Here is a 22,087-nt window from a genome sequence, read left to right as displayed (position 1 = left end):
TCACGTCTTGGAGTGCCGGTGTTGGGTGGATGAAGAGCGTGTGTTGCTAGCTGGAGTACGTGCCTGAGCGGCTGCCAGTGCAGCTACACTCCTGAGAACCCTGTCCGGAGTCCCATCACTGGACCCAGCACTCAGTTCAGGTTTGTCATGCTTCTGGGACCTCTTGTCTTTCCTGCTCTCCCTGTCTCTCCCTCCATCGCTCTTCCGCCGAATACTTTTGCCTCTCTCTGTATCACTACCAGAGGAGGCTGCTCTGGAACGGGAGCGGGTAGGCTCTGTACTCTGCGAGCTTAGACTGTGGGTGCGCTGACTGCTGTTGCTGCTACTCCGACTTCTACTGCTGCCTGCTCCTCTTTCACTGCTTATACTACTGCAGGCACTATGACCTCTTGAAGACCTGGTCTCTCTATTTTCATATTCACCTTCCTTCTGATCAGATGCCTTTTTCTTTTCTTCTTTTTTAACCCTTTCTGTTTCCAAGGGGGGGACAAGGCTGCCTGGTCGCTGCCGAGTGGATCGAGCAGAAGAGGAGGACTGTGGTGATTCAGTTGTCTGATTGGGGGTTTGCCTACCACTCTCTGCTTTACTGTTATACATCTTAGGAGAGTCCTGTCCTGTTTTCCCCTTGGGTTTACTGCTTCTTTCAGAGGACAGTGCTCTGCTTTGCTGTACAGCATTCTTATTTTTGGGGCTAGGACTGGGTGTGTCTGGTCCTCTTCCCCTCATTGCAAAGAGTTTGGCTGCAGCATTAAGGGCTGAGCAGCGTTTGCCCAGGACCTCAGGTTCAGGGGAAGCTAAAGTATTGGATTGTGGGCCAGCAGATTTCCGGGTCGCTCTTGAACACGTTTCACCACTGGACTCCCCTTCTGTGGTATTGGTGGTTTGACCCTTCTTGTCTGACCTTCCCCTTTGTCTATTACTGCTCTCGTCATTTTTAGCAATAGTGCCATCTTTCTCCAACTTCTTTTGAGCTGATCTTGTCAGACATCTTTTTATACTATAAGAGTCCTCAGAGTCTGAAGATGAGGAAGAAGAGTTGGACTGGTGCTTTCTGTCAGACCCTTCTTCAGTTTTCCCCTTTTCAGACTTTATATCATCCCGTTTCCTTTTTGAAGGCCTCCTACTCTCTCCAACCTTTTTGGACTGAGATGATCTTGTACCACTGGAGGATACAGAAGATGGGGAAGAGGAACGAACTGACTCCTGGCTGCTTTGTCTACTAATGCTTCGTTTTTTGGCAGAAGTTCTGGTCTCTCTGTCCTCCGTTTTCTCCTCTTCTGATGGGTTAACAGGTCCATCACTCTTGGGAGCATCATGAGTCTCAATATCCGAATTTGATGAGGCAATTCCAGAGGCACTGGGTGTCTGTTCCTTTGGCAAACTATCCAATTTCTTTCTTTTTGGCTGAGATAAAACACCATCATTTCCTCCTGCATTATCCTCAGCAACATGGTCTACTTCCATTTTCTCTGTCTCCTCAGTTACAACCTCCTCCTCCTGCTCAGTTACAACCTCATCCTTGGATGAATGTTGGCCTTCATGATTATCAGCCACTGGCATGTTTTGGGGTGGAGAAGAATCTGCATCTTTATAACTGAATGTTGACAGAGAATCTGATTTTGTCTGATTATCTGTAGATGGAGATTGTAAAGATGTTAAAGACATTTTGTGTGATACAGGTGCTGAATCTGTTGCTGCTTCAATGGCTGTAATTTGAAGTTGTGAGGTAGGAACAGAAGTTTGATCAGACTTCGGTGTTGACTGTTGGACTGTTGACAGAGTCAGTGTAACCGAAGCCTCTGGTGCCTCTGATTTAGATGAAGATGATTCTGGCTCAATCCCAGAAGTCAAAGCAGGTGGAAAAGGTTGGGTGAATGTCTGATGAGTGGCAACAGGAGATGCAGCTATATTGCAAATGGGTTCTACAAAGGTTTGTGAAGAGTCGGCAGTTGCACTGCTTCTGTGTAAGGGTTGTGATGTGACATGAGTTGATGTATTTGAGCACTGCAAATTATCTATTTGTTGGTTAGTTGTGAGTGAATTTTCCTCAGCCTCTACAGCAGAAGGTTCTGAAAATGCTGTGATTTCACTGGTCTTAGAAAGTACAGGCATTTGGGTAAGTTCCTCTGCATGGATGAGGGACAAGTGGGTACAAGTGGGAGGCTCTCTTAGGGGACTTGGAAGCTGTAGTGTAAGGGAAGAAGCAGCACAAGTCTGAGAGACCTCTGCAATAGAAATCTTGTGTGGTGAAGTTTTAAGTGTGTTGGTGTCAGAGTCAATGCATGCAATTACAGGGTTTGGACTGGTGTGAGTATCACCTTGTGAGTCTACACCATGTTCTGATGTGGACAAGGACATATTTTGAGAGTCTCTATACATAGAGGACAGTAAAACAGACGTAGTGGATTGATTTGTTTCTGAATCAGGTTTAGAAGACGACAATTCAGCAGCATTTGAGGGTGAAGTGGGGTTGAGTGTTGGAGAGCTTATTGGTGAAGTTTTACTCACAACAGGCAAAGTCACGGGCATAACATTGGACGTTGACAAATTAGGCTCTAGGGAGGAAGGAGCACCTGTAGAAGGAGAAGATGGTGGTGAGCTTGTAGTTGTGGTGGAATCTTTACGTGGACGACCCCTTTTCCGTTTTGGTGAGTGAGGGGTACTCTGCTCAGGACCGGTTTTCTGGGTTACTGGTTTCTTGTCTTCTGGCAGCTCTGGTGCCCTTGGGGGTGTTTTAGGTGGCCTGCCCCTCTTGCGCTTCACTGATATAAGATTGGTGACATTTGAGTCAGTTTGAGCAGCACTGTCCTTGTCTGAATTAGTTTCTGGTTTCTTTGGTGACAAAGCAGATCTCCGATCCACCCCTCTACCTCTACCTAGAAATTGCTCTCCTAACTGTGCAGCCATTCTAGACTCTGTCTCAAGCCTTCGGCGCACTGGTAAGTTCCGTAGGACAGGCATATCTGGTGAATAGTGTGTTGGGGAACAGGGGTGGTGCCCTCTCCCTGGACTATACTGTAACGGAGAGGCCTGTTCCTGCTCTCGTGGTGGTGGTGGTGGTGGTGGTGTTAGTGACGAAGAAGCTAAGGATGTGGGGACTGATATAGGAGGAGAGTCTTTAAGAGTTTGACTTGCTCCATCAGATGCCTGAGTGGCTGGTTCTTGAACTGGTTCTAGCTGTTCAGTGTCCTCTGATGAACCCTCGTTGTGCACTCCTCCACTTCCACTCATTCCCCTCCGTCTCCTTTTGGGCTCCTTCTCTTCCACCACCGTGACTAGACGACCTGGAAGCTTTCGAAGGACTTTGGCTGATGGAGAATCTTCTGGAAGTCCCTTGAGAATTTCACTTTCAGCAGACTGCCGCTTTCGTGGTGAACGAGAGTTAGGAGATGTAAGAGTAGGAGAAAGGGAGAGCTGACCATCCTGTTCAGAATGATGCTCAGGAGAACAGATGGAGTCTGATGATGCAGATGCTCTCCTATCTCTCCTGCTACACTGTACAGTTTCAGACACTGCCTCTCCCCCCTGCTCTTCACTGTCCTCTGTGCATGCAGCAGAAGCGGAGGACTGATGGCCACAATTGTTTCTGTCTATTGCAGGAGATACAGCAGCTGAAGGCACAGAGCTTGATGGGGAGATGGGCTGCAGGTGGGGGGATGGCACATTTCTAATTTTTTGGACTGAGCCCTGCATAGCAGGGGACAAGGTTGTTGAATCTGAGAGCTGCTGGTTGGTTTGGACTGTCTGGTTTTCTAATGACATGAGCGATTCAGATTCTTTGGTTGTCCCTCGCCCGCACGGACCACTGCGAAGCTTCTCAGGCACTTCTCTGTGTTGGGGCGACTTTTGTGTGGACCCAGGCGTTTGGCTTATACTGCGCTCAGAGTTCATCCATGCCCCCCTCCTGCCTCTTTCTGGCGACAGCCGGGTTAGGGGTATATCGTCAGCAGGTGTACCTCTGAGCCTGCCACTGACCCTTGTAGAAGGAGCCCCTTTCTCTTTGTGTTTGCGAGGGCGACGGGTTGGAGTAGGTTCCTCGGTACTGTGAGGTATGGAATCCTCTTCATCACTGTCAGATGACTGATGCAGTTTCAAACCTTCTTCCTTTGCCTGATCCAACCCTTTCCTTGCAGCCTCAACTTGCTCCTGTAAAGTAAAGATAAATCTTGTGGGTATGACTGCTAAAAGTTTATTCAACCAGAAAGTAATCAAAGCTTGGTTATTGTTTTAATTGTTACCTCTGCCTGCTTCAGCTCCTCTTTGCAAATATCTTCAAGGGAAGCCTCAAGGAAATTCATGGCATATCGTTCTATGGGAGTGAGCTGTTAAGAACAGGGACAATTGAAATTTAGTGGAAAAAATTATGATAAAAACAGGTAAATTCACATTCTATAAAGAAAAGCATAAATATCATGACTACCTGTTCAACCAGGGCATTGATTTCCTGCTCAGCTTTGGAAAGCTCCTCCTCTTCCTGGTCTCGGCTGTCACCATCATCCAGCGGGATGTTCTCGTTAAACTCTGCAAGCTCAGCCACCTGCTCAGCCTTGGCTTGAGATGCAGCCACAATATCTTCTTCATCCTCAGCACGACACAGGGCCTAGTATAAAGATAACATAAAATAAAATGTTCAATGGTTTGTAACAAATTGAATACATTTCTTAGAAACAAACAAATACACAAAATACACAAAATGGATATATTTAAAATTACCTGTTCCAAAATGGTGGTGTGTTGTTTATTGATGGATTCTTCATCATATGTCTGAGGCACACTCAGTTCAGCCACTTTCTTCTCTCCCTCTGACACATCAAACAACTCTCTGATAGTTTGCTGTGGGAAAGAGAGTTGGGCAATCAATCCTTCTAAAGTTTATTCCAATCTAGGATTTCACTGTGAAAACTACATTCAAATTAAAGCATACCTCCTTAAAAAAGGCAGTGGTAAAGTTTCCCCCTTCAATAGCCATATCTCCCAACATCCTTTTTTGATTGGCTTTTTTCAGAATATTTTCTTCAACTGTACGTTCACTGATTAGCCTAAACAAATAACATTTTAAAATGTCAAATGTGCTTGTACAATGTTAATCATTTATTTATTTAAAAAGGAACAAAAATTGGTCCTGTATGTAAAAAAATCTATAGGTTGCCTTTACCTATAGATGTGGACATCTCTTGTCTGTCCAATTCTGTGGCACCGGTCCTGAGCTTGGGCATCCATGGTTGGGTTCCAATCACTGTCATAGAACACCACTGTATCTGCCCCAGTAAGGTTAACACCTACACCTCCACTGCGGGTGGACAGGATGAAGCAGAATATGCGACGGTCTGCATTGAAGCGCTCCATCAGAGCCTGAAAGGTAGAAAAACATTCCTATAATGTCACAGCTGAGAGACAAAACACATTCTTTGTTCTGCTTGCCCAAGTCAAGTTATAATAAAATCAAAAAATACACAATTCGAGTACTTCACCTGTCTCTGTTCTACACGTGTACTTCCATCCAACCGCAGGTAGATGTGCCCATGGTAGTTGAGGAACTGCTCAAGTATATCTAGCATACGTGTCATCTGAGTGAAGATGAGGACTCTGTGCCCTCCTGCCTTCAACCTTCTAAGTAGGAGGTGGAGTGTCTGCAGTTTACCTAAACACAGATAAACAGCCACAAAACATTTATTTTCCATTTATTTTTGTATTTTTGGTACAACACACATTTTATATGTTTATTACGTATAAACATGGTAAATTTAAGTACAATGAAACACTAAAATGCACACTCTGGGGTCCCAGTACTTACCACAGTCATACTGAATAAGCCTCAAGTCAGGGAAATGTGTCCTCATGTTACACTGGATGCGATGGAGCGTGTGTGTAAGCGGGGAGAGACGGGAAGATAAAACAGAGGAGAAAAGAGATTGCTGGTGTCTGAGGGAGGGAGGTGGGTGGCAGCTGTGCATGGTGATAGGCTTTGCCTCAACTGGAGGAATGACAAAAGTGAACCTGTGGAACGAGGGCACACATTTAAACGCAGTGTGACACTATTATTTTCAGAGACAGTTTTTATACTTCATTTCTAAATCAAATAAAAGTTTAGTGCTTTATGTATGTTTGTGAGCTATACCTCTCTATGACCTCAGAGAGAAGTTGAAGCTTGTCCTCTGAGTTGTTGATGGCTTCCTTCAGGACTTTGCTCTTTTCCAAAATACTACTTATATCGTGTGACTGAGCCGTGAGGCAGGAGCTATAACCCGAGTAACTCCAGTTGTTTACAACAGGACGTGGCGGAGATGGACAATGGCCTGGGAGGAAGGTTAGAAAGTCCAGCACCTCACGGCCATACACAGGCTTGGCACTGCAGTGCAGCTCATTGATGCGCATGATTTGAGAGATTCTGTCGTCTCGCTGAGCCTTTCGCCTGTCTGCAAGCCATGACTGTCAGAACCAAATAAGTTCAAGTAACAAATAAGTAAGAGCTACAGAAACAGACAAACAACTAATAGGTCACCAAATTTTTATACCAAGAATAAGGGTACAGAAAATTTACCTAAATGCATTATGATGTAGTTACTGATGCTTGCATTTAGAAGCATCTATATTTGCAAAATATTACACACTCAGATGTGGGTTGTCATTAAACAGATTTAAAGTAGAAACAGTGTTATGCTACCTTTTGAGTTAAAGAATTAATCAATGTAAGATTAACACTCCATTTCTTACCACGTAGAAGGGGGAACGTGGTGGTGGCGGCGGCTGAATGCGGGGACGCTGAGATGTTGACCCACTACTCTGAGATGAGGATGTAGGCTTAGGAGTGCTCATGTGCAAAGTTATCACATCATTATTACTGTCCTCACGTACTGATGATGAATTTGCCTTCGTAACTGAAAAGTACAGAGTATTGAATGCATAATTATTCTACTTAATATTCTTTTTTCCTTAAAATACTGCTTAAACTTCAAGTTAATTCTCAAAACCACATATGGGCTCAACTTACCTGGTGGTTCTGGGGCTGGTGCTGGTGCCTGTACTACTCTCAGCACAGGACGAGTGGGTGGAGTCTGGGAGGAAGCAACAGTTCGGGGAGGAGCAGCATAAACCGGAGGCCGGTGTGGAGGCTGTGAAGCAGCCGACGCTCTAAGAACAGGGCTTGGAGTGCCATGTGGGTGAAGGGTGACCGACTGAGGAGGAGCAGGACGAGGAGAAGGAGGCACGGCTAGAGTAGGGATTGACCCTCCTTCTTTACTTGGTGCCTGTCGTACAACAATCTTTACAATTCCGGGTCCACTTACAATGGATGTTGGGACTGGAATTAAAAATAGAGAGCGAAAGAGAGTTTACTAACTACACAAGTATTTTGCATGGAAAGAAAGTTCAGTTAGACTGGGCACCAGACTATTGATTACAGTAGCAGAGCTATCAATACAACATCTTGCATTTATCAAATACACTACTGCTCAAAAATGTAGGGGTCAGTACTATTTTTTAAAGGTTTTTTGGAAAAAAGCCTCCTATGCTTAAAGCTGCATTTATTTAAATAAAAAAAATACAGTAAAACAGTTATATTGTGAAAAATTATTACAACAGACTTCAGTGTCACATTATCCTTCTAATATGCTCAATATGGTGCTCAAGAAATATTTCTTATTAAAAATTTTGAAAATCTGCTTCTTAATATGTCTGGAAACACTGTATTCATCAAAAAATCCTGAAAGAAATGTATCAAAGTAGAAAGAAGATGAACAGAAAATAGAAAAGATATATTTGAAATAAAAATCTTTTGTAACATTATAAATGTCTTTACTGTCACTTTATAATGCATCCTTGCTGAATAAAAGATTAATTTCTCCCAAAAGAAAAAAAACTATTCTGACCACAAACTGAATGGTAGTTCAATTCTTTAGTATTTTAACTCTGTAGAAGAATGGACAATTACAACTTCATAAATTTAACCTGCATACTTTAGACTTAAAGGAACAGAATAAAACAAAAAACAAGAAAAAGAAAAATTGTGAAATGAGAACAATTTAATCCATGAACTACATAAAATTAGAGCCCGACCGATATGGATTTTTAGGTGCCGATGCCGATAAAAAACCCAGATACCGATATATCGGCCGATATTATTTATGTGTATATTATAATACAGTAGCAATATTATGTATGTGTATTATAGTACAGCCCCTGTCAAAAGTTTGGACACACTTTCCTATTGGTGTGTACAAACTTTTGATGGGTACTGTTTATAGAATACACAGTATAAACAGAATAAATATATAAACGTTTTGCAATGATCACTCAAATGTGGTGATCAAACTCTTGTGTGACAAAGATATGTAATGGAGACAGGGTGAATGATAGAATGAGAATGATACATTTGAGCTGTAACCAAACTAGTTTGCATTGCATGTTATATTATATTCTAAATACTGTTGCATAATCTTCACTAACGACTTTGTCTTTTAATTTGGTCACGTTATATAAAACATAGCATATCAATAAATATATCAAAAGTGTCACTGACAAAACCTTATTATTCAATTCAATTCAAATGTATTTGTATAGCGCTTTTCACAATACACATTTCAAAGCAGCTTTACAGAAAGTGCATTTCAGAAATGTACATAGAAAAAATACAGTTAGTTAATCATGTATTAATGTAATGTAAAATATTATCTTTTATTTTTAGTCTTAATTCCTCTAATCTCTACCAGTGGAGGAAGAACTCAGATCTTTTTACTAAAGTAAAATTAATAATATCATAATGAAAACGTTTTTAATTACATATGTACAGTACTTTTATACTATTTTTAAATAAGTAGTAAGCAAAATGTACTAAACGTGAAACATAGTGTTATAATAGGGCTGGGCGATATGGCTGAAAACTGTATCACGATATCAGTGTTTCATATCGGTCGATATCGATAATTATTGATTTTTTTATGACCCATTTAAAATAAGGACCAGGAGAAAAAATATATTACATTTAAACATTTTTATTTTAAACTTACCCTTCCTCTGATTACAATCCCAAGACAGAAATGTCAACACAACCATGGAAAACTCAAATAATTAGAATGTAAACATAAGTCTAAATTCACAATCAGACCGGCAAACTCCTCAGAGTAAAAAAGGTGACAGTGGCGCGGCGGGACGGGGGTGGTGGGGGGTTGTGATCGTACGTGCCCCCTGCTTGATTTCTTTTTTGAGACATCACGGTTCGGTACGATTTCGGTACAATGGAGTAAAAAGCAAAACAGAAATATATTAGGCATTTTTATAAATGTCTTAAGCCTTGTATTTTTTAAATAAGTTTTATTAATAAAGGCATAGAACCAGTTTATTTATAGTGCACTGATAATAGTTTTATATAATTGGTTTATTAATTAAACTAATAAAAAGATAGATATGAGATATGTTTGGTAATTGTACCTGAATGAATTTAAAATTAATTTGCTATATTTCAGATCAATATATTTGTTTTCCATAATTTTAATTAACCCTAACTTTATTCTCATCAGAATTATAAATAATTGATTTCCGTATAAAATAATCTACCAACATATTTCACTTTCTTTTTTAATCAATGTGTAACTTAAAAATAAACAGATTAGTGCTCTGTTTTGAGGACAAGAAATGAAAACCAATGCGATATGATGAATGTCCAAAAGATGGAACACACAGACTGTTTTAAAAAGGGTTGGATAAATATGTTTTGCTTTTAAAACGGTGTGTGACAGTTGTAGGTTACAGTTTGACAAGAAATACAGTGTGACAAAAGCACAATGTTGTGTTTTATTGCGAGTATAGGCCTACACAAATATAAGTAAACACTTTGCAGACTGAATGATGTCCTGTATTAACAAAATGACGGAGTATGTTTTTATGTCTCCACTGTTCGATCGCGCCCGCGTGTCTCTCTCTCTCTCTCGCGCGCGCGCGCGGAGTCGGACACACACACACACACACACTCCAGCATTGAAATCTTGGCAATCGCAGCCTGTTCATTATGCTGTGTTCACATCAAACGCGAATAGAGCGAATTATCCAATAATGTTTCGCAACTCTAGCCTGCATGGCATGCAGATGAAGGGCACTCATTTTCTGCTTATCAATCGCCGGTTACTGAAGAGGAACCCAGCAGCACGAGACAACGATATGGCGCAACAAAACTGACACGTTACATGATTGCCTGAGCGTGTCACTCCCTACGTTGCTAGGTTACCAGACAGCGCGTGCCTTTGATAATGCAACCAAACTTGCTTCGCAACCTGTGGTTTCTTCCGACGAAGAAAAAAAATATCGAACGTTTTATCGAACACATTTTTTATTGATATCGATCACGTGTCTATCGCGATACATATCGTTATCGTTTTATCGCCCAGCCCTATGTTATAATTATATAAAGTATTGCTTGTGTAACGTAGCGTTAGGCAGAATGAGCTTCAACACTGTCTACACCGGACGCGGGCGTTATTGCTCGCGTCGCAACAGCTGTTTACCCGAGACGCGAAAAAGCGCCCGTTACAAAGCAGAATGGGGCATCAGTTTACTGTCGGAGATATGACGCTCGCGCAACGCATTTTAATCAATGTTTCATCAACCAATTGCCTGGATTTAATACATAAGAAGTAAATATAGCAGACAATATAATCAGGATTTCTCAGCTGCGCGCTTTCCCTAGTCATCACAAGCTCACACAATACGTGACAGAGGCTGGTAGCAGAGAAATCAATTCTGTGAATTACACTGCGCAAATCAAAAGTAATAGGCTACTACCCACCGGATGAAGAAGGGTTGGCTCTCAACAGAACATAAAATATTCTTTTTTTTTTGTTTTTTCGTGTTCGCATTTATGAGGAAAAAACAACGGACTGACAAGCTCTGAAAGCGGCACTAAACGACTTTAAAACTTTCACAGAAGCCCTCAAAACAGAAAGCACAAAGCCTTTCATTAAAGTGAATTTCGTTTTGTATTAATTGTATCTTAATTTTAATCAATGTTTCATCAACCAATTGCCTTAATAAATAAGAAGTAAATATAGCAGACAATAGATAATCTCGACAGGTGCCGGCCGGCGCGTGAACGGCAACTCGTCTTATAAACCAAAACTCAGCAGAAATATATCTATATTGAAATGTCTACTTTTAAACAGAACAATTCAAAACGAAAGACAGACTGCTCTCTGCTGTAATCCGTATGAAATGTGCATTTCTCTCTGGCCTGTTCACTGAAGATCGCGAGTCAGCGTCGTCAACTTTGCAGCGACACTGACTGAAAACACTTGTTTATTAATAAAAAATTAAAATGTCTCCTTGCTATATTTGATGTATTCACAATCATTACTTTTGCCAGTTCTTTGTGACAGCTTTTATGTGCTTTATTGGCAGCGCCACCCTTACATGAATCACCGCACCCGCATTTTAAAAAATATTAATTTATCGGCCATTATAAAGGCCGATACCGATAGTTAGGAAAATGCCTAATATCGGCCGGGCTCTACATAAAATAATGAACAAATAAATAAAAATGCAAAACAAACCAAACCATTTCAAACATCATGTACCCTCTACAACATTTGAATTAATAATTGCAGTGTTGTTTGCATTTATCTTTTTTAGATTTAAAATACTTAATTCAACCGGACCTATTAATTAGCCAACAAACCATCCAAATAAGCTGTCACATGCAGTTAGAAAAAAAAGAACCAGTGCCAGAATACCCATGCACATGCTCTGCTGAGTAACAGGTAGTTTGGTACCCAGGATACAGGCTGTACCCAAACAAGAAGGAACTCAAGGACAGCACCAATACCTTGAGTAGCGGTGAAAGGTAATGCTAGTCCAGAGCAGGTTGGGGTTGTGCTGGCTGGGTATGGATTTGCTGAGCTGCTACCTGTCTGACTAACTGTGTGAAGAACTGCCACCTGAGCTGGCTGACTAATAAGGTGGTGCTGCCCACTACTGGAAACCAGATGCATTACATTTCCTAAAGGGCACAACCACAGAAGAAAGTGTTAGGCTACACCATACACTCACAGAAAGACTGAAGGCGTGCAGGAAAAGCGAAACCTATCCAAAGCAGGCAGTGGATTATTTCCACAAGCAGATAGTTTTTTTTCTATTTATGTGGAAGACAGTGGATACCTTGGATGGGTCGTGGCTGTGGAACTGGGACCTGGTGCAGCGGAGTCCCAGAGAGTGTGAGCTTGTTGCCCTGTAGCTGGAAGGTTACTGGTTTACTGCCCTGAGAGGACGACACTGGTCGGCCTGCCAGGGAGGCCAGCTGAGCGATACTTACAACTTCACCGGCTGTACACATGGGAGATAAATTAAAATAATTTAACTATGTGCAACTATTGTTTCATGGCAATAAACAATGAAGTGAAACAAGTGTGATGCAATTAACTTACATGGCAAACGAGCCTGCATATCTGGACTGAGCAGGACCCTTTGAGTCATAATGTTGCTTGGTGGTTGAGGGGGAGTGGACACCGTTGTGATGCTGGAGGGTGCTGAGGGACGCACAGTCACTGGCTGGGGGGCTGGCGGCCTGACTGCAGGTGCAGAAGGGACGCTACTAGGAGCCACTGGAGCTCTTAATGTAGTGACAGGAGTAACAGGACAAACTGAAATAAGAGTAAAATGTTATTCTCTTCCCAATTACACCATTACATGAAAGACACTTGCTGATCAGGATGTGAGGCTTGGACCCTTGAGCTAACCTTGAGGTGCTGGCTGGGAGGGAGCTTGTGAAGGGGTAACCTCTGTGATTAGAGGCTTTGGAGTCTGAACCGTGGTGGTGGTAGGACACGCTGACCGAGGGCTGTTCACTGCTGAACGCCCATCAGACTTAGGAAGAGGCTGGAGCATCCTGCAGAGAAGCAAGCACATGCTGAAACTTTATTAAAAGATATGAACAAAATCACAAAACAAGTCAAAATAATAATAATTTTACCATTTATTTAACTCAAGTGAATATATTATACATCAGAATTGTGTGCTTAACTATTTTAACTCTTGTGCCTCATTTAAAAAAAAGTTACACATAGCTCCATAGAGGACAAAAATGTCCACGTCAAAAAACTGTCATAAAAATTTGAAGCTTGGGAGCACAGACTTAAGTTTGGTATCATTTTAAAGAAGACCCTTGGCAGATTATTGCTGAAGTAAGTCTTAAAGGTGCTATATGTATTTTCTAGCGGCCTCTATCGGTGATGTTTCAGATTGCAACCAATTTTTACAAGAGCACTCGTGGCGTGCTCTTGCGCGTGCTCGAACACAAGAGCGAGCACTCATGGTACCGGCCACACTGAGACTTTCAACACACCGGAGAAAGCATCACACATCATGCTGGAAACTCATGTAAACTCCCACTGCAACGTTACAATAATAGGCTACTTTTATCAGCTTGACGTTGAACTAATGCTCTATGCTCGTACCTAAGGTTACATTGACTGCATTTAGCCGACATGTGGTGTTATCTAGCACAACGCATTTCACTAACTATTTGTGTATCTTTCACAATCAGGCAGCAATGTCAACATAGCCTAGATGAATGTATAATATGGTAACGAAAACGGTTAGTGAACTAGACTGAACAATTTCAGTGTAACAGTAAGATAGTAGGAAGTAACATTACTGTACTGAAGTCCTAAAGTGTTTTCGTCCTAAGTTGATCCGATTCACGTTTGGCCTGACGAGCTTCAGCAGATACATTTTTGTTTTGTTTTTTATATTTATGTGGAGTTTGTGTTGGAGTCTGTGTTGTGCTGGAGGCAGGTCGTTGTTTGGTGTTATCAGACTCCATGTCGTCAGCTGCAGTGCCGTCGCATAGACTGTATATAAAAAGGAGAGAGGCTCGGGAGCGCGCATGCACGTCACATACGATGGATTTCGCAGAAAATCCGACCCGGAGACTTCACATAGAAATAGGAATACTGGCCTTCAGAGGTAATAGCAAAACCAGACAAGTGGATCATTGTAATGTGTGATTACAACCCCTTCACACACAGGCAATAAAAAAAGATTAATTTTAGAAGAAAAGTTACAAAGAGCACCTTTAAGTAAGCCTTACTAAGTCCTGAGGGAAACTTGGTCACCCTGTCTGCAGAACAAAAAGTCGCTGCAATAAAAACACTTCAAATCTGCCGAGTCGTCTTGTGTGACCATCACCCACTGTTGTATAGCGAACGCAAGGCAAGTTAACTTTGACCTCAATACCAAAACTACGTCTGGGAAATAATTGGGCACAAAATGTTGTTTTGAGTTGAAATATTTTACGTCACTCACTTGAAATAAACGTGAAGTGGCTTTGCGCCAAAGAGAAATGAACAACTTCAAACAAGACTATTATTAAGAGTGATATTTTAAGGGATAGTAATGTATAGATTCATTGTACACTTACACCGACTTTTACCACATAATTACGGGGACATATTGAATTGAGATTAATGTTTTAAATCTTACCTGTTTATAAATCTATTTTGTACAGCGTACAAAACAATCACCCAGACAAGATGATCACAACAATATTATCAAACTCTGTAAACAATAAATCAACTCTGATTTCATTTTAAATACATTTTAAATAAAAAATGGAAGACGCAAGACGGCAAGTTGTATTTAAATGAAACGAGAGAGCACGCCCGTTGTGATACATGGATGTGCGCCGTGTAATAATGCGTTGCTATTGACGATGGTCATTATAAAGAAGGAAATGCCACAGAATAGAATCTTGCTTAAAAATCTGCATAGAGCTGCTTGTTTTATTTGTTGTTTGTTGATTTTCAAATATAAAACTTGTTGAAATGTTTTCAGTGTGAGCATCAGTTCTTTTTGAACACTTTCATCTCATTTTAACAAAACCGTGATAATATTGATAATCACGATAATTTTGGACACTATAATCGTGATATGAAATTTTCATACCGTCCCATCCCTAGCACACACATATACACTCACCGGCCACTTTATTAGGTACACCTGTCCAACTGCTCGTTAACACTTAATTTCTAAGCAGCCAATCACATGGCGGCAACTCAGTGCATTTAGGCATGTAGACATGGTCAAGACAATCTCCTGCAGTTCAAACCGAGCATCAGTATGGGGAAGAAAGTTGATTTGAGTGACTTTGAACGTGGCATGATTGTTGGTGCCAGAAGGGCTGGTCTGAGTATTTCAGAAACTGCTAATCTACTGGGATTTTCACGCACACCCATCTCTAGGGTTTACAGAGAATGGTCCGAAAAAGAAAAAGCATCCAGTGAGCGGCAGTTCTGTGGGCGGAAATGCCTTGTTGATGCCAGAGGTCAGAGGAGAATGGCCAGACTGGTTCGAGCTGATAGAAGGGCAACAGTGACTGAAATAACCACTCGTTACAACCGAGGTATGCAGCAAAGCATTTGTGAAGCCACAACACGCACAACCTTGAGGCGGATGGGCTACAACAGCAGAAGACTCCACCGGGTACCACTCATCTCCACTACAAATAGGAAAAAGAGGCTACAATTTGCAAGAGCTCACCAAAATTGAACAGTTGAAGACTGGAAAAATGTTGCCTGGTCTGATGAGTCTCGATTTCTGTTGAGACATTCAGATGTTAGAGTCAGAATTTGGCGTAAACAGAATGAGAACATGGAACCATCATGCCTTGTTACCACTGTGCAGGCTGGTGGTGGTGGTGTAATGGTGTGGGGGATGTTTTCCTGGCACACTTTAGGCCCCTTAGTGCCAATTGGGCATCGTTTAAATGCCACAGCCTACCTGAGCATTGTTTCTGACCATGTCCATCCCTTTATGGCCACCATGTACCCATCCTCTGATGGCTACTTCCACCATGTCACAAAGCTCTAATCATTTCAAATTGGTTTCTTGAACATGACAATGAGTTCACTGTACTAAAATGGCCTCCACAGTCACCAGATCTCAACCCAATAGAGCATCTTTGGGATGTGGTGGAACGGGAGATTCGCATCATGGATGTGCAGCCGACAAATTTGCGGCAACTGTGTGATGCCATCATGTCAATATGGACCAAACTCCCTGAGGAATGCTTCCAGCACCTTGTTGAATCTATGCCACGAAGAATTGAGGCAGTTCTGAAGGCAAAAGGGGGTCCAACCCGTTACTAGCATGGGGTACCTAATAAAGTGGCCGGTGAGTGTATATATTTTTTATAACACACATACCAACCACACTCTGACATCCATACTAACACACCCACACAAATATCGTTGCATAATTTATCCAATTGGCTCTATAATATGCCGAAGCAGAAAACAGGAATAAAGCGAGAATTTGCTTTATAGGCCAAACCTGAAAAAATGGCACCATCTGATAAAAAAAATAGTAAAAATTTTAATTTTGAAGCCTTGCCAACAGAATGAAAGCCTCTTAACAAAGATTGCATCATTTTATAGTTAAATGGCCCTGGGATAAAAAATAAAAAAGCAGTGTTAATGGGTTTCAATGGGGCCATTTTTGTCCAAAAGGCACTGAGAGGGAGTATTTTGTGTACCTAGTGCAAAACAATTTTGTTTAAGGAAATAGCAGTGAAATAGTAAAATTACAATAAAAATACACACCTGTGCCAAATTTTATGCAGTTAGCATTAACACAGGCAAAGTGATAAAAAAAAAACAACTAAAAAGGCCAAAAATGTCCCTAAGGAGGCACAAGGGTTAAACAACATACCTGTTGACCTTCATGCGAACAGGCTTCGGTCTGGGAGGAGGGTCAGGGGACTCCATGATTTCCTGAATAAGCTGATGTGTCACTTTCCTCTGAGGCAGGAAAACATCTGCCTGGTATCGAGACACGCGCTGCTCCAGGCCAACCAGGTCAAATATGGACAAGTCACAGCGCTTTGAAAAGAATATAATTTTTTAATTAACCTTCACTGAGGGTTCGGAAAAGAAAAAAGAAACACACATGACTAAAAAAATTTCTGAACACAGAATTACTATGGCAATTACTACCGATAAAGATTTTATCATTCATACCACCTTAGCTATACATTAATGTGAGCAATGGACAGGGCTACTTCATTGTTATTTACATATGGGAATGATGGAAAAAACATGGAAGAATGTGAAAATACAGAGCTCAAAGAGTCTAAAAAAAAAAAACATGTTTATTTGTATCGTGCTTTTCACAAAACATTGTAATTTTGGGAATACTGCCCACCCCTGTCCAAAGACCGAAGAAAATAATAAAGGGTTCAGAATCAGATCAAAGGTGTCCTGCTCCACCATACTGCGGAGTTTAGCTCTAATCCCAATTAAACACACCTGAACCAGCTAATCAAGGCTATATCCAAAAATGCCCCATATTCCCTCATTCACCATTTCCTACATTATTCTACTTATACAGTCCACTGAATGAGTGAATGAAAGCGACACTGTGTACCAGAAATGCTATGGGTGGCATCTCCTGGCAAGACATGGGAAATTATGCTGCATTCACACCATGTCGTAATTACCGTAGTCTCAAAATGACAACACATGACGTTATATTCGGAGCTGTTCACGTCCTCGGACCGGAAATTAGGCGTAACGCAGAGAGGTGCGATAAATTACATTTATTTTATGTGCCAAGCATTTGTGTGTTGGATGCATAGGTTGTTTATCCAAATTTGATCAGATGGGGCCTTACTATCTTAATCTATCTTACTATCATCTCACCGCAGCATAGGCACGCCTGGAAAAACGAGTGCGCCGCGTGCGCCGCTTCCATTATGAGCGCACAGCAAACATTTGAAATAACGAATTTGCACACGCAAATAATGCGAAATGTGAACATTAGTGATGGTGTCACTAAGTCGTGCTGAAAAATTGTGGCCACGTCAAGAGAAAATACAACTAATCTCCAGTAATCTGGAACGCAACCTCAGGGAGCTATATGAAGACTTCAAAAAGTGTAAGCCAAATCTACAAACAAAATGCCAAGTAACAATAACAGTCTCACAGACAACCATTAATCAAAGTTTTGCAAGTGTAACCCCTTATGAAAAAACTGAGATATTCTTGAAGATCAGAATAATATCTATTACCTGTTTATTTTAGTATTATCATTACATATATAAATGATTATATTTTTAAAAGCTTAATAAAAATAGCATTTCTCTAGGGAAATGTTATATCGCAAGAAATATCGTTATCGCAATACTCAACAACATCGCATATTTTCCCAGTATCGTGCAGCCCTAGCATAGAGTGTGATTTCAAATACAGCCACTGTCTTCAGGATTACTATAAACTTCGATGCAAATGTGTTGGGGCAGGTTGGAGCTAAACTCAGGCAAGACATTGGCCCTCCAGAAGCAGGATTGGACACACCTATTATAGATAAACAAGCAAAATTAGAGGATAGTGAAGGTTTGCTGGTCTTCTACCATTTACCTCAAATGGTGAGGTCTCAAGAGCCCGCTGAACCAGTGAAGCAGTAGAATAGATGATGGCCTTTGTGATGAAGGGAGAATGTATGGGCCTTGGATCAAACAGGTTAGGGTGATTACACACTTTCCGCAGCTGCATCAGGATGTTGATGACAGACATGAAATGACCACTGGCTAAAGTCTCTCGTGTCCTGGGAGTATATGGGCACAAAAAAGACAAACAATAAGAAAAAAAAACATACCATCTGAAGTATGAACAAAATTAGCTAATTAATTATCCTCCAAGGCCTGAGCTTCAAAGTATCTTCCTCAACCCAACCCATGTCAGCTTGCCCTGGTTACTCACGAGGCCTGGGCCATGAAGTCATCATAGAGAAAACGCTGTCTTTTCGAGAGTCGACAGCGCACAACATGCTCATATTTTTTGGGCATTTGTTTCTCCACATCTGCTTTTATTCTTCGCAGCAGAAATGGTCGTAGCACCTAGAAAGAGAGGGAGACGAAGGAAGCTTATATAAAGCCAAATGCATAAATGCTTCCCTATAATATTACAAATAAACAGTTCCCATGTTTCTCTTATGAACTTTGCCTGTGTTTGTGCTACATCCATAAATGGAATAGATCAAATAAAATGTCCAACACAATTCATAAACTAGTACTACCTTGTGAAGTCGTTTGATCAAGCCCTCGTTGTACTCCTGGCTCCCTTCAATCATGCCAGTGAGCGGGTTTGAGAACCACTCCTTGAACTCACGGTGGGACTGGAAAACGTGAGGCATGAGGAAGTGCATAAGAGACCAAAGCTCCATTAGACTGTTCTGGAGAGGGGTACCTGTGAGCAACAATCGCCTTTGACTGCAGGGAAGACAGAGAATTGAGAGGAAAAATAGTAAATAAACTCATTACATTCTCATAATTAAATGGGCTTTACACATAAAATGTAAAGAAATTAACATTAGAATGGGACCTGTGGCGATAAATTATCAAGCGCATCATAGAAACGACTGTATACAAGTCATACCTGTCAACACTCCCGTTTTTCCCGGGTTTCTCCCGTTTTTTAGCCCTATCTCCCGGACCCCTCCCGGTTTGTTATTTTTCCCGGGAAACTCCCGTAATTTGCATGGCCCAAACTCCTTTATGAATAATCGGACCAATATGTTTGTCTAATGTTGACCAGTTGCCAGATTGTATTAAATGCATTATATTCACACAATCCACAGACCATTTACAATTTCAACCCGTTTGTCACCTCAACCTGGCAACCTATAACCCAGTTGCGCAGTCGCGGAAAGTTTAACCCGAAAGCGAGCCGATAGACATGATGGCAGGTGAAGGTGGTGTCCCCGCAATGAAACTGAAGTACAGATTGTAACGCGTTGCTTCAGGAAGATTAGGGATAGCTCACAACTGAAGATATTGCATGCAGAGGCCAGACAGACTCACGGAGGCGATTGGCATCTCACAACTCGCACTTTATTCCCAAATCGAACTCGTCTAGCCTAACTGTCTTTCACACGTTCTACCGTCCACATCGTTAGCCTACTTAATAAACAAAATAAGATAAAAATTAGCATCAAACAGAAATTACCCGCATACATGGGGTGTTTGCATAGACAGTAAAAGGGGTGTTCGAGGCCCAAGGCACATACAATACAATACTGCCGACAGTTCAACAGGGAGCGCACAGCTCTTAAAGGGGCCACACCTTATTTCCAGTCGTTACAAGTTGTACATTTACCCCCCCCCCTCGCCGGAAAGAAATCTCCCGGATTTTGAAAACCAAATGTTGACAGGTATGATACAAGTACCTGTTAAAGTTGAGCAAGCTTTGCCAGCGCTGAGACTTAAAGTTCTTGATGTTCTGGGCTTCATCCAGAATGAGGTACCTCCAAGACTTGCGTCTAAAAGCCTGATGATCTTGCAATACTAGCTTATACGAGGTGATGCAAACATGGAAAGCATTGGGTTTGGTCCAGCCCTGAGAAATTATAAAAAGAGAAAAAACAATTCTAAAATCACAAGGATTGAAAGGCTAAATGAACAATAATTGCTTTAGAGTGTTTTGTAAGGTGTTTTTAAAAGGTATTCTTTGTGTTTTTAAAATATCTTAATTTGTAATAAATATGCTCATTATTGTATTCATTACTTGTCGCTTGAGTTTGCGCTCCTTCTGGCTGCCATAGTAGGTGAGGATTTTGAACCCTGGGCACCAACGCTTCAACTCCATCTCCCAGTTGAGCATTACACTGGTGGGCACAATGATCAAATGTGGACCCCAGTTACCTGTAAGAGAAATAGAGAAAATGTTTGTCAAACTGCATATATCGACTATATTTTCAAAACACATCATAGGGAAATATGTATTTATGTGGACTTTTTACCCTTTACACAAGCTAGATGAGCTAACAGAGCGATGGTTTGGATGGTTTTGCCAAGCCCCATTTCATCTGCAAGTATGCCATTGAGTTTCTTCTCATTCATGGTGACCAACCAGTCCAGTCCAATGTGCTGGTACTCACGCAAAGTACCATGAAGCAGAAATGGAATCGGTGTTTTGACCTTATATTAAAAAGAAAACAAACAACTGCAGTTAATGATAAACAGAAACTGTGTTCTTCAGTCATTGTTTCTGAGGGTTTGTGTTGCTACCTTTGTTGTTGCCAGTGTATATCCCTTAGGTTGAAGGCTCTCAGCAGTAGCAGCAATGTGGCTGATTTCTTTCTTAGGTCGGGGAGAGGTCGTGACAGTGGGACTATGGTCTCCCTCTCTCAGCAGAACCTCCATTCCCTCACCTCCATCATCCTCATCATCATCACTCTCTTGCACTTCCTCATCCACCTCTTCTTCGTCACTGTCTACAGCTGCTTGGGAACCTGAATATTGAGTGGATCACAGTAGGAAAATCTGATGATGTGCTTTATTTGGACACTTCATACAATAATTCATAAGATTCAGTGGTTCTATCACCATAAATGTCAGCTCACCTGAGGAGGAGCCACTATCATCAGCACTGTCCTCTCCTTCCGTCTCTTCCTCCGCTTCCTCCTCAGTTCCCTCTGATTCTTCTGAGGAATCTGGTGATGCTGAGGGCTCCTCAAAATCAGAGGCATACGCTCCTCTGTACTTCTCTAAGAGCTCTTCCATGCTCATCTCCCCTGTGAAATAAAGAAACCACAAGTAACAATATGACCTCAAGAAATTACTGCTTAAGTCATAATTAAACACTCTTTGAAATATTATTCAAAGGTTTTGAGTTCAGTATGATTTTTTAAAAAGAAATACTGTTAATGAAACTGATAAAAAATAACAGTAAAAACTTTTGTGATGTTTCAAAAGCTTTCTAATAAATGTCAAATTTCAAAATAAATGTGATTGAACTTTCTATTCAAAGAATCCTAAAAAAAACAACAACAAAAAAAAAACATTGTACCACGGTTTCCACAAAAAGATTAAGTAGCACAACTGTTTTAAACACTGCTAATCAAATCAGCACATTAGAATGATTTCTGAAGGATCATGTGACACTGAATTTTCAGCAGCCATAACTCCAGTCTTCAGTTTTACCATCACAGGAATAAATAACATTTAAAAATGTATCAAAAGACAAAACAGTTTTAAATTGTTTCACAATATTACTGTATTTTTGATCAAATAAATGCAGCATTGGTGAGCAAGAGACTTTAAAATAAATAA

General features: G+C 41.1%; 1 protein-coding gene across 1 annotated transcript in view; it reads right to left on the bottom strand.

Annotated features, from left to right (window-relative positions):
* srcap (Snf2-related CREBBP activator protein) overlaps positions 1–22,087 on the bottom strand; it is a 34,930-nt gene continuing 12,843 nt past the window's right edge. The window contains exons 12-35 of the mRNA XM_056255372.1: positions 21,379–21,549; positions 21,044–21,267; positions 20,776–20,953; positions 20,541–20,677; positions 20,203–20,372; positions 19,054–19,246; positions 18,738–18,874; positions 18,396–18,582; positions 16,690–16,859; positions 12,720–12,868; positions 12,408–12,623; positions 12,142–12,306; positions 11,810–11,983; positions 6,992–7,300; positions 6,715–6,878; positions 6,119–6,429; positions 5,795–5,997; positions 5,472–5,641; positions 5,156–5,352; positions 4,925–5,039; positions 4,714–4,833; positions 4,421–4,600; positions 4,239–4,322; positions 1–4,146 (exon numbers count right to left, since the gene is read on the bottom strand). Coding sequence (XP_056111347.1) covers positions 1–4,146; positions 4,239–4,322; positions 4,421–4,600; positions 4,714–4,833; positions 4,925–5,039; positions 5,156–5,352; positions 5,472–5,641; positions 5,795–5,997; positions 6,119–6,429; positions 6,715–6,878; positions 6,992–7,300; positions 11,810–11,983; positions 12,142–12,306; positions 12,408–12,623; positions 12,720–12,868; positions 16,690–16,859; positions 18,396–18,582; positions 18,738–18,874; positions 19,054–19,246; positions 20,203–20,372; positions 20,541–20,677; positions 20,776–20,953; positions 21,044–21,267; positions 21,379–21,549 — 8,270 coding nt within the window. The remainder of the gene's footprint in view (positions 4,147–4,238; positions 4,323–4,420; positions 4,601–4,713; positions 4,834–4,924; positions 5,040–5,155; positions 5,353–5,471; positions 5,642–5,794; positions 5,998–6,118; positions 6,430–6,714; positions 6,879–6,991; positions 7,301–11,809; positions 11,984–12,141; positions 12,307–12,407; positions 12,624–12,719; positions 12,869–16,689; positions 16,860–18,395; positions 18,583–18,737; positions 18,875–19,053; positions 19,247–20,202; positions 20,373–20,540; positions 20,678–20,775; positions 20,954–21,043; positions 21,268–21,378; positions 21,550–22,087) is intronic.

Source organism: Rhinichthys klamathensis, unplaced genomic scaffold (genome assembly GCF_029890125.1).
Source record: "Rhinichthys klamathensis goyatoka isolate OS25496 unplaced genomic scaffold, OSU_Roscu_1.1 h1tg000121l_1, whole genome shotgun sequence".
Lineage (NCBI taxonomy): Eukaryota > Metazoa > Chordata > Actinopteri > Cypriniformes > Leuciscidae > Rhinichthys > Rhinichthys klamathensis.
This window is presented reverse-complemented; position numbering and strand designations above follow the sequence as displayed.